Source organism: Aulonocara sp. 'chitande type north' Nkhata Bay, linkage group LG19 (assembly GCF_057382095.1).
Source record: "Aulonocara sp. 'chitande type north' Nkhata Bay isolate Kocher_YH1m ecotype deep benthic linkage group LG19, A_spYH_male_GT1.1, whole genome shotgun sequence".
NCBI lineage: Eukaryota > Metazoa > Chordata > Actinopteri > Cichliformes > Cichlidae > Aulonocara > Aulonocara sp. 'chitande type north' Nkhata Bay.
Genome location: NC_141362.1, coordinates 3850870 through 3863882, shown reverse-complemented (window position 1 = coordinate 3863882; position 13013 = coordinate 3850870). Strand labels below are relative to the sequence as shown.

Sequence of the window (13013 nt, the reverse complement as noted above, 5' to 3'; positions counted from 1 at the left end):
TGTGAAACATTCTTATTAAACTATTTTAGAATAAGTTACATTTTGGGAGCAAAAGCAGCAACAGCTACATTTGTGATTTTTGTGTTTTGTTTCCTTAAAAACTAAATCTAGACAGTGAAAGAATGAATTAGTTACACTGACTTATAACTATCAGAGGCAATTATTAATTATTAATTTTAGGTGAAAGTTCGACACTTTGGTATCTGGAGGGATGTTTGCATGCTTTCCATATTTTTCTGTAAATGCTTTCGCAGTAAATCTTTATTAAGAGACACGCGGGTGGGGTGAATGCGTTTCTCAGGTGTTCAGAGTGAAAAGCGTAGGTCACGGTGCTCTGACGTTTACGTCATTCCACAACTGGTCCGACCGGTCGAGGAGCGACTCGCTGGCACGTCTCAGATGAAACTCATCCGACAGGCGTGTGCATAAAGACAGATCCGCAGCTCAGCAGCCAGACGCGAAGTTCTCGGCCGACATCCACCATGGTTCCCCTCTTGTTTGTGGCCGTTGTACTTCTGGGAGCATACGTCCTCCTCACACAGACTCTCTTCAAAAGGGCCAAATGCAAAGGAAACGCCGCGATGTCAGGGAAGACCGTCATCATCACAGGTGAGACCGGCATCAAGCGCAGTTTGTACCAAACAGACCGACTGCTAACGACACCAGCATCAAAAATGACGAGGTGTAGAAAGTGTGCCTACAAACAGCTGCTGTGTGTGCAGCTCGCAGCGTTCAGCGGATTTTCCTTTCATAGGTTTCTTTACTTCCTCTTACGAGGCGATAAGGATGTTGGTGTTTGATTATGATAGCGACAGTGAGTAAAGGTACATAACAAGTTTTGTTAAATCTGCAGATGATGAGCAAAAGAAAAGAAGCCGTTAAATGTATGTTTCCTTCAATATTGCCACGAAAAAGAGGCTTCGAGTACGACGGACTTTCGACGGTACCGACCTACATGTAGATCGGCTTTCAGGAAAAACCTCGTCAAAAATAAGTGAACAGTAAATATGACATTTAAGCCGATTCAGCAGTTATTTCTAAATTCAAGTAAAAATCAGTTTAACACTTGCATCTCTAAACTGGGTTTGTACAGAGAGGGAATTCTCATCTAAACCTGAGCGTCGTCCTCCTCTCTCTTCCCTCTGAGGTCGGGGCCAGTTTTTATGCCACAAATCTGTGCCGATAGCAAAATCGGGATTTGCACAAATGTGATTGCTGCAATGAAAGAATTAAAGATGCGTTTTTCTTTGTTTTTGTGCTTTTTACTTTGGACGGGAGTGAAGTTTACAACAAAGGTGGAAGTGAAAATCTAGAATTCTTGTTTGCAATTTAGACAGGTTTCTACTAGCCTTCAGATAACACCACATTAAACACTTGCATGGATGATAGTTCTTGTTTGTGATGGTTTGGGTAGATGTTGCTTATTCTTTTCCTGCTCTTACTGTAGGAGGAAATACGGGCATTGGTAAAGCCACGGCTTTGCATCTGGCCAGGAAAGGAGCCAGAGTGATCCTGGCCTGCCGAAACAGGAACAAAGCTGCAGCTGCCATTGCAGAAATAGAAACGGTGAGAAGAACACACTGATGCATTGGCCACAATTTCCTCATGCTGTATGAAAGTTAATCCAAAGTTTCTCAGAAAGGAGCACTGACATTTAAAACAATAACTTGTGCAGTCGTCAGCAGGGAGTGGAGGCTTGTTACACAACGTCCTATCATGCTGTAACTGGCTGATGTGTGCTTTAGGTAATTAAAGCAGCTGAGAAAAAGAAGACAAGCTAAAGTAGTATGTGGATATGACTGTTTATTTATATTCATTCAGTAAGTACAATATGACAATTTTAAAGGACTGAAGCTGTGAAAGGAGTTAACCTTTTAAAGGAGGAGCTGACAGAGAGCACAAAACGATGCACACAGAACTTTAACGGGATTTACATGATCCTGCTGAAACGAGCTGAAGCGTTCACTTCTTTCATTGATGGTAATGTTTGAGCTGTTGCTTTAAGGAAAAAACAGTAAAAAGGGATTGAAGTGAAACACTGAAGTGCAAGTTAAATGTAACCTTCACTGAATCACAATGATCTTCTTCCAGCAAACGGGAAGTACAGACGTGATCTACGTGCACTTGGACCTAGCCAGTCTGAAGTCTGTCCGCAGCTTCGCCGAAACATTCCTGAAAACGGAGTCCAGGCTGGATTTGCTCATCAACAATGCTGGTACACACACTACTACACAACACCACAATGTCTACTTAGTTGCAAGTACGAGGTCCATACATCCATTTTCATCTAAACCAACCTCTGAGAGCCAGACACCATTAGGAGGAAATTTATTTGTTGAACTTCTCCACTTGGGGTATCAACTAATGATCAAGTCAGAGTGAGCATTCCCGATTTTCCACCTGAGAACTATGGCCTCAGACTTGCTCCTGTTTGTGTTTTCATCACAGCTGTGTGCTGGAGGTTGTTGCTTTATGAAGTTCACAAAACCAGGTCGTTTGTTTAAAAGAAAAAAAAAGATTTGAGAGGCTGAAATCAACAAAACCTTAAGCTTCCACTCAGAGAGGGCCTAGAAATTCTGCCCAAAAAAGTATGAACAGGATGGGTGACAAAGGGCAGCTCTGGAGTCTGAAACTCACCATCAAATGACAACAAAGAGACAGAAGTGACCAGAAGCACAAAATAATCACAATCGACTTTGAAAAGACACCGAATAGCCACAAAGACGTCAAACAGCTATGTTGTGCAAAGCAGCCAGATTGGCCTCAAACACAAATTGATGTAAACCACTTGAGAGACAGACAAGTTTATCACAGTTGCCGTATCTGTCAAAAAGACGTGCAAATACAGTTTTTAATGATGAGCAGCAGCAGTGGTGATTTGTCTGTTCTACGGAGACAGAGAAGAATCTAGAGAAAACAAGCTTCAAGAGATCAAGGAAGTACAAAGATTTCAGAAACCATTGTTCCAATATGTCCCCAGGATTGGTGGCAGACGGGCGGACTGAGGACGGATATGGCATCGAGTTCGGGGTGAACCACTTGGGTCACTTCCTGCTGACCAATCTGCTGTTGGAGAGGATGAAGAAGACAGGGGGAGGACGAGTGATCACGCTGTCCTCCATGGCTCATCGCTGGGGACACATTGACTTTAACGTGAGTTTGCAATAATTTAAAGAGAGCTTGGAGATGTAAAGCCATCCTCACTCTGGAACAAGCCTTTTTCCGTCTTTTGGGACTCTTATTTTTAAAAATGCTCTGCTCTAGTATTTCAGTAGTACGACTGAAGAGGTGATCATAATGACATCACAAGTGATGTTGTTGCACGTCTTTCACCTTCACCTGTCTGAACAGCTTATTAACAAGGTTGTTTTTGTATCTTAAGGCTCTGGTTGCAAACAAAGACCTGGGAACTGGCAGATACAGCTGGCAATTTTTCCATGCGTACTGCAACAGCAAACTGTGCAATGTGCTTTTCACCCATGAGCTTGCCAAGAGGCTGAAAGGAACCGATGTCACATGCTACAGTGTCCACCCAGGTAACACACTGGTTTACCTTTAATCAACACTCATTTTAGGCCATATATTACTGTAATTCAAGCTAAATCAACTGTTACTATCAGCATTTTATCCAAACTGAACACTAAAGGCAGTAAGTATGTGATTGCTCTTTGCCTTCTGCCCTGTAGGTGTTGTCCGGACTGAACTGTCTAGAAATGTCGGCCTGTGGCAGAAGATTTTCATCCAGCCTGTGGCCTGGCTGCTGTTCCTGGACCCAGAGATGGGAGCTCAGACCACACTGCACTGTGCCCTGCAGGAGGGAATCGAACCTCTGAGCGGGAAGTACTTCTCCTGCTGTGAGGCACAGGAAGTGTCCGCTCATGCCCGAGATGACAAGGTGGCCCTGAAATTGTGGGAGGTCAGCGAGAAACTCTGTGGACTGGGATAGATTTATTCACCTCGCTATAAACAGGTTGTCGAGTCCATGAGCGATGAGCTGTCATTCTGTCCTTTTAACAGTATCGGTGATACGGTGCTATATGAACATCTAGAACTGCTGTTCAGCACTTTTTTTTTCTGAAATTTAAACATCATTTCTGGTGTTGAATTGGTGTTGTTGCAGTGCCATCAGCAGGATGGAAGCTGGGAATAATCATGTTCACAAGTGTCTTTTTTTTTTTTTTAATATGGTGTGTTTATTGGGCGCTGCTGCATATTTGGTATGTTACTGTTCTGTCACCTGTTTGTGAGACAATAGCAACACGTTTTAATAGTTTCGTCATATTTTTTTTTAAATAATTTTTTATTTTGTATTTTTATGTAAATATTTTTGAGTTCTTTGTACATTGTGTTTATACTGAGGTCCTTACTGAAGTTTGCCTTAATAAAAAATGTCGACTAGAATCTGTCCTCTTGGAATACATACCAACCGTCCCGATTTTTCCGGGAGAATCACAAATTTCAGTGCCCCTCTGAAAAACCATATCCCAGAATTCAAAGCGCTGCTCAGCAAGTTCCAGTTTCCAACAATGGCGGCAGCTAGCTAGTTTTAATGTTACTCTTATTATTCTTTCTGGGTCGCAAAATAAACTTTAAACATATTTCCAGGCGAAAATGTAGCTGTGTAAACCTCAAATATCTGCGCCGACGAGAACGGCAAACCCCCGCGGTTCTTTGCTGCTCAGGTTAAACAGGAAAAGTCACTCAGATAAGCTAAAATGTTAGTGTTTGGCTTTTTTCAGTGTTTTATTTGTTCGTGAGTAAATCTGTTTGGCTGAGATGACTGGATTAAATAAAACTTTATTAAGCCCTCAGGAGGAATAAACGTCAAACAGAAAACTGATTAAACAGAAGCGTGCGATGGTCGAGAGTTTACGCCAGCGTCCGGGTATACTTTAGATAGCAAGGAGCAGACGGCAGAGTTTCACTCCACCGAGAGAGCTCGTGAAGTAATTCTGACAATTTCATAGTCATTCACTTCCAGCCTACCCGGCTTTCAGAGGACCCGCCCACTTAGACCGCGAAGGCCTCAGGTGGACGCAGTCTCTGAATTTGGAGACCCGCGCTGTTTCCAGGCGGACAATAATAACGGTGACATTTAACTTATTTTATCTGTTAAATAAACATTGTAAAAGTTTTTTGTATATATAAAAAAACATCCGTTTGGCTGTCTCCCTGATTCTGAGTTCTCAAGGTTGGAAGTGTGCCTCTTTTCATGGGACCAGAAGTTTGTTTTTCCTTTACCAGCCAGAATGTAAGTCTGGCTGTGACATTTTATTCATTTGTGGCTTAGAGTGGTCACATGTAAATTTCCTTATACACAGTAGATCATGTACAGCACATTACTGTGTGCAATCTTGACTTTGTTATTATACCAGTAACTTGCTGTTTATGGGTGGTGTATTTTTTAGAAAAGATTATTCGGGGTCACCTGTGAAAACAGCAGGTGCATTCTGCTGTCTGATGTACGCGTTCCTCACCTGGCCCATCACCTGACTGACGTCACTCCATGTCTCTCACTTGAGTCATGACCTCGTCCACACATTTGATCTTGTGTTGATGTCATTGTTAGTGTTGTTGTTTTTTTGGGGGGCGGGGCTTCAGGCCCAAAAACCTGTCACATGAGAATCTGTGATCTCAGGTGTTCAGGTGCCAGCTGCTTTTAAGACATCGTGGACGCACAGAAGGCTCTCCTATCTGGCCCTCTGTCTGAGCCTGGGTGGGGTGTCTCTGCAGCTCTGCCTCAGATTTGTGTGTGTGTGATTACTGAATGGCTCAAGGAATGTTTTTGGTGTGTAGCAGCAGAACTGGTTCTTTTGTGTCCGTGTGTGGCATGATATCCAAGTAACTGAGTCATACACCTGCACCTTACTTACACATGTTGTATGCAGAGGACCTCACCTGCACTGTAACCTGGGCTATCACCTCCTTACTGATGTCATTACATCCTGTATAATAAATATAATAACATTGATCCTGTGTTTCAGGCCCCAGTGGGAAACGGACTCTCATCATACCTTCTTCCAAAACAGTTCAGTTACAAGCTGGTAATGTCATCGGTATAGAAACAAGAAGTAGTGCAGAGAGAGAGTTTGTTGGCAACAGCAGAATCATGTCTCATTACACTCCAGGTTTCTCCTTGGGCAGCATTATGCACTCGATGGATATTCTAATAATAAGCCCTGCTTCTTCCCAGCTTGAGCCCCTTTTGCCTTCAGAACCATCTTCATTTATCGTGGCATAGATTCAACCATGTGATGTAAAGATTTGGGTCTACGCTGACATATGTTGCCCCTTTCCACTGTAGCCCAAAGGTGCTCTACTGGATTGAAATCTGGTGACTGTGGAAGTGGCGTGGCAGTGAGTTCACTCTATTCAAATAGAGTGAACTCACTGCCACGTAACCAGTTTGACGGGATCTGATCTTTGTAATATGGTGTGTTTTTCTGCTGGAGGCAGCTGTCAGACGGCAGGTACACTGCAGTGATAAAGAGGTGGACATGGTCAGCACCAACATTCACACCATGCTCAGTAAAATGGAGCAAAGCCTCTGATTCCCTGTTTAAAAGTTCTACTTTTACTAGTTGCTATTTAGTCTTTCTTCACATTTTTAATGGCATAAAAGTTCGAGCTTTTGGCTCAGTGATAATAACAGGTTGAGGCCAAAGCTAAATTTTGATTTAGACAAAAGTCCTGAAATCTGTTATGATCGTTCTTCACAGCGTCGTGGAAACATGTAAAATAATCTAAGTAAAAGCTGAAGTGACAAAGTGTGCACAGCCGCTGTCACAACAACACTAGTGCTACTGGTTGGTGTGATCAAAGCTCACAATCCAGACTCACAAATGTGAAAACACAGCAGGTGTTCGCAGCCTGCAGCCTTGTGATTGCTGAGCAGCTCTGGGAACACTTTGGTGTTGAACTGGTTCTTTGTTTCAGGATTCCTTTCCATCGATGTGACATGATATCAGATCAGCTGCGTCACAGTCCCGCATACTGCAGAGAGCATTCTTCACCTGCACTGGAATCTGGGTCATCACCCTTACAATAATAATGGAGGCAGCTACAGGTGTAGCTACAGTTGCCCTGGGGCAGACTGACAGAGGCGAGGCTGCCATATCGTGCCTCTGGCCATCACCAGTAGGCGGGAGGGTAAAGTGTCTTGCCCAAGGACACAACGACCAGGACAGAGAGCCAGGGGATCAAACCGGCGACCTTCCGGTTACAGATACGCTTCCCAACCCCCTGAGCCACGGTCGCCCAATAGATGCTGCAGCATTGCTTTCATGTCACCTGAGTAAAGTTCACTTGACCCTTTTATTAGGACTTGGTGTCCACCTGCTTCCTACTCTCACTGCATATCACAGCGTTGTGTGTGGACATCACAGTCCACAGAGACTCCTGCCTTCATTTCTCAAACTGTCCATCAAGTTATCGTAAACAGATGTTAAAAACCTTCCATTCTCCCCTGAAAAGTCAATCTTCTATTGATCTTTGATGTACATGCAGTCACGTCTTCAGTCTGTGAAGTAAACAAAACTTCTGTGCTGCTCTGATGTCAGCTCATCGCAGATATCTTTATGAGGTCATATGCTCCCAGCACACCACACCCAGACCACGTCATATCTATGCACACCTTCCCATTAAATATCAGTGCAGTTACAGTAAACAGCAGCACTACTGCTTATTTATACACATATATCCTAACAGAGACACTATCTTCCACATGAGGGGGTTTGGCTGAGACTGTCCAGAAACTGTGCCAGGAGATTTTCACCCTGTTGTTCCTCCATCCACAGAGAACCCTTCAGCCCATGGGGCACCCCATGTTGCAGGCAGGACTCAAACCTCTGAGTGGGTGTTACTGTGCAGGAAGTGTGGGCCTGAAACTCGGAGCATGTTGAAGAGCACAGAAACTCTTTTGGACATGTTGTGCTGCTGCCACCTAGTTTCCTAAGCCTGAAATACCAGGAGCCACTTTTATTTTCAATCCAGTTTAATTTAGCGTCTGTGACAAACAGAAATTGAATTTTTGTTTCTTCTTTGTTTAAATGTTTTTGAAAACATGGAAAGGATGTTCTGTCCGACTGCTTTATATATTTACTGTGTTATTTTCTGCTTTTTATTGTAGAGGAAACAGAATATCAGAGTTTCGCATGTATTCACACTGCAGTGCTTGCTTACTGAAACCTGTCTTATTGAAACAGTCACACTAAATCTGTTTTCTTCAGTATTATTCGTGTTCACATCTGTACAGATGCTGTACCAGTTCAGCACCAAGCACAGAAGTCTTCCTTAAAAGCTGCTCTATGTTCGAAGGTGTTTTTGAGTACTTTTTGATGGTTATCACACAGTACTTTGTAAAATGTCTTGACTCTGGCTTCATGTGTGGAACATCATGAGTCAACTTTTATTTTAGTGCTTTATATGCCACAAACTCTCCCACACCCTCCTATTAATTTTTTAACCACATCTTTCAGACTTATTTCATTAATAATTGAAATGAATAGAAATAATTAATCATCACTTGTGACGGAAGTGACGGACAAGGTAAGCGACTCATGTTGTAACTGACGTCAGACGCCGGAGATTTTGGCGGAAAATTAAAGCGAATGGTAGCTTAGAACTGAACAAACTCCTTTGAGCTTCAGTATTACCAAATACACTTATCAATTGTCTTATAACTAACAATATTTGTCTAAATCCTCTCCAACACCCTGGAGTACAACGGGGATAGTTTAGAGGCTCTCCAAGATTACATCGATCAGTGCTTCCAGGATCTCGTGATGAAGAAGACCCAGAGTGCAGCTTCCCCGGCCAAATCTCAGACGCTGAAAAAATGTCGCCTGGCAGATTTCCCCGGCACAACATTGGCAGCCGGCAAAGATATTGCCGACATACGGGAGTCAATCGACAAGCGATTGTCCAGTTTCGATGCAAGGCTGTCCTTGGTGGAGATTCTTCACCAAGATTCTTCACCGGGAATTTGAATCCCTGGAGTTCAGCCAGCAGCAGGTGGAAACGCTTGCTGCTGAAAATGCCACGCTAAGGGAGTCGGTGAAATGTCTCACAGATAATGTTACCCAGCTCAATAGAGAAAATAAAAAAATAAAAGAAACAGTTATCGATCTACAAGCTCGTAGCATGCGTGATAATCTGGTATTTTCTGGTATTCCAGAAGCCGCTGGAGAGGACGCGGAGACCACGGTGAAAAGCTTCATCAAAACCCACCTGAAGCTGCGGTGAAGAACATCGCCTTTGATAGAGTGCATCGCATCGGCCCCATGCGGGCTGCGGCCGGGAGACCACGTCCTATCGTGGCCAAATTCGGCCACTTCAAACAAAAGGAGCAGGTGAAGGGAATTAAAAGGAACGGACTTCAGCGTGAACGACCAGTTCCCCAAAGAGATCATCCAGAAGGGCTCCCGCGCTGTCATTGCCTCGGACCGGCTCTACGTGGACGGACAGCTTTACCGCGACCCCAACATCACTCCGTGGCTGTATTAACTTCACACCAGATAAGAATCCGCTACACCCTTTCCCTATCCACTCACACTAACTTGCATTAACATCTGGTTAACTTACCGGTATCATATCGCATCTTAAGTGTGTTTGCCAGGTCTCTCTTGGAAATGAGATTTTTAATCTAATGAGAAAGAAATGATTTCACCTCTCATCACAGCTTTCCCTGCTTACAATAGAACAGAAGCTGATGTTTCGGGAGTGTCATTATAGTCCAAATATGAAGTCCACTCTTTTTTAAAATATTTAATAAAGTCTTCATCTTTAAGTAGTGATATATTAAATCTCCAGTTTTTTCTTGGCGTAGTATTATTCTTGTGCATTAGTGTTAAAGATACAGGACCATGATCGCTGACAGCTATAGGGTGAATCTCAGTGTCTGAAATGTCGTTCAGCAGTGAGCTGCTGACCAAAAAATAATCCAGACGAGAGTAGGAGTGATGGACATGTGAGAAAAAAGTATATTCCTTACTGGTGGGGTGAAGGGAGCGCCATGCATCGCAAAGACCAAAGTCGCTCATATACTGTTTGATTATATTTGTGGACTGCCAATTACGCTGAGTTCCCGCTGTGTTCAGCCTATCCATGTCTTCATTTAGTCCGGGGGTCTGCAACCTTTAACACCAAAGAGCCATTTAGAGCCAGTTTCCACGCAAAAGAAAACACTGGGAGCCGCAAATACTTGTTGACATCTAAAATGAAGATAACACTGTGTATATTGTTTTTTACCTTTATGCTTTGTGTGAACAACTACAGTGTGTTGCTTATGAAATCCATGAAGTGCTACAGAGAAAATTACATTTTATTTATGTAATGAACACATTTTGAGCTCTTAAAGAAACATAACAAAGGAAAGCTGAACTACAATGATCCAGCAAACACAAACTGTTATATCGCCTTTGAGCTTTTGGAGCCTTGACCTGACTTTTAAAAAATAATTGGAAAAAAGCTCTATGCTGCTACAAAATGAAAAAGAGATATTTGCAAAATTCTGCCTAAATATGTATTTTACCAGGTTAAGGTGTGTGGCGGGGCGTGGCCTGCAGCGCTGCTGCAGGGGAGGCGGACGCCGGCTGTATGTGTACAGCAACCATGTGTGAAAAGCGTGTTCATGGAAACATCGTTGGGTCTGCCGTGATATATTCACAATGGGACTTCTGCTCCCGAACCTCTGCGCACAGCGTCTTCAAATCGGGGCTGTACATTCATCTTTATGCAGGACTGTAAGCTGTCGTCTGTGAGGCGTGAGCGGTGTTTGTTTTTAACATAGTTCACGGTGGAGCTGCTGACATAATGTGGATCCGAAGATCCATAACTGGCCTCGATAAATGCACGGCGTTTCGGCGGCTACACCGGCTTCCACAAGTGTGACACTTATTTTGAGCAAAGGAAAAATAATTTAATATAATTTTATTTTTATATTTCAATATCACAATAATCTTCCAATTTAGAACTACAAGTTAAAAAAGAACTAACATAAATAAATTACACTTCAGCTAAATACTTCTAATTTATTTTCCCAAACCACCCAGAGCCGCACTACAGGGAGTGCAGAATTATTAGGCAAATGAGTATTTTGTCCACATCATCCTCTTCATGCATGTTGTCTTACTCCAAGCTGTATAGGCTCGAAAGCCTGCTACCAATTAAGCATATTAGGTGATGCGCATCTCTGTAATGAGAAGGGGTGTGGTCTAATGACATCAACACCCTATATCAGGTGTGCATAATTATTAGGCAACGTCCTTTCCTTTGGCAAAATGGGTCAAAAGAAGGACTTGACAGGCTCAGAAAAGTCAAAAATAGTGAGATATCTTGCAGAGGGATGCAGCAGTCTCAAAATTGCAAAGCTTCTGAAGCGTGATCATCGAACAATCGAGCGTTTCATTCAAAATAGTCAACAGGGTCGCAAGAAGCGTGTGGAAAAACCAAGGCGCCAAATAACTGCCCATGAACTGAGAAAAGTCAAGCGTGCAGCTGCCAAGATGCCACTTGCCACCAGTTTGGCCATATTTCAGAGCTGCAACATCACTGGAGTGCCCAAAAGCACAAGGTGTGCAATACTCAGAGACATGGCCAAGGTAAGAAAGGCTGAAAGACGACCACCACTGAACAAGACACACAAGCTGAAACGTCAAGACTGGGCCAAGAAATATCTCAAGACTGGTTTTTCTAAGGTTTTATGGACTGATGAAATGAGAGTGAGTCTTGATGGGCCAGATGGATGGGCCCGTGGCTGGATTGGTAAAGGGCAGAGAGCTCCAGTCCCACTCAGACGCCAGCAAGGTGGAGGTGGAGTACTGGTTTGGGCTGGTATCATCAAAGATGAGCTTGTGGGGCCTTTTCGGGTTGAGGATGGAGTCAAGCTCAACTCCCAGTCCTACTGCCAGTTTCTGGAAGACACCTTCTTCAAGCAGTGGTACAAGAAGAAGTCTGCATCCTTCAAGAAAAACATGATTTTCATGCAGGACAATGCTCCATCACACGCGTCCAAGTACTCCACAGCGTGGCTGCAAGAAAGGGTATAAAAGAAGAAAAACTAATGACATGGCCTCCTTGTTCACCTGATCTGAACCCCATTGAGAACCTGTGGTCCATCATCAAATGTGAGATTTACAAGGAGGGAAAACAGTACACCTCTCTGAACAGTGTCTGGGAGGCTGTGGTTGCTGCTGCACGCAATGTTGATGGTGAACAGATCAAAACACTGACAGAATCCATGGATGGCAGGCTTTTGAGTGTCCTTGCAAAGAAAGGTGGCTATATTGGTCCCTGATTTGTTTTTGTTTTGTTTTTGAATGTCAGAAATGTATATTTGTGAATGTGGAGATGTTATATTGGTGTCCCTGGTAAACATAAATAATTGAAATGGGTATATATTTGTTTTTTGTTAAGTTGCCTAATAATTATGCACAGTAATAGTCACCTGCACACACAGATATCCCCCTAAAATAGCTAAAACTAATAACAAACTAAAAACTACTTCCAAAAACATTCAGCTTTGATATTAATGAGTTTTTTGGGTTCGTTGAGAACATGGTTGTTGTTCAATAATAACATTATTCCTCAAAAATACAACTTGCCTAATAATTCTGCACTCCCTGTATAAGGACTAAAGAGCCGCATGTGGCTCCGGAGCCGCGGGTTGCCGACCTCTGGGTTACTCCAAGGTTGAGGTCGCCTCCAAGAACAAGTGTGCCATCTAAGTGTTCAGAGAGTGCACTGAAAAAACCGTGAAAGAATGAGGGATCATCAAGATTTGGACCATATACACTTGCGATCGTGGCTCAAGAGTTGGGAGGTCGCCTTGTAATCGGAAGGTTGCCGGTTCGAGCCCCGGCTTGGACAGTCTCGGTCGTTGTGTCCTTGGGCAAGACACTTCACCCGTTGCCTACTGGTGGTGGTCAGTGTCCGGCAGCCTCGCCTCTGTCAGTGCGCCCCAGGGTGGCTGTGGCTACAATGTAGCTTGCCATCACCAGTGTGTGAATGTGTGT

The 13013-nt window shown here is 43.4% G+C and overlaps 1 protein-coding gene across 1 annotated transcript; it reads left to right on the top strand.

Annotated features, from left to right (window-relative positions):
* The first annotated feature begins 328 nt into the window (after positions 1–328).
* LOC147306333 (dehydrogenase/reductase SDR family member 13-like) lies at positions 329–4485 on the top strand. Its single transcript, XM_086274958.1, has 6 exons — positions 329–609; positions 1448–1566; positions 2092–2215; positions 2981–3153; positions 3383–3536; positions 3687–4485. Exons 1-6 carry the CDS (start codon positions 483–485, stop codon positions 3944–3946), a joined length of 957 nt encoding a protein of 318 aa, XP_086131084.1. The 5' UTR covers positions 329–482; the 3' UTR covers positions 3947–4485.
* The last annotated feature ends 8528 nt before the right edge of the window (positions 4486–13013 follow it).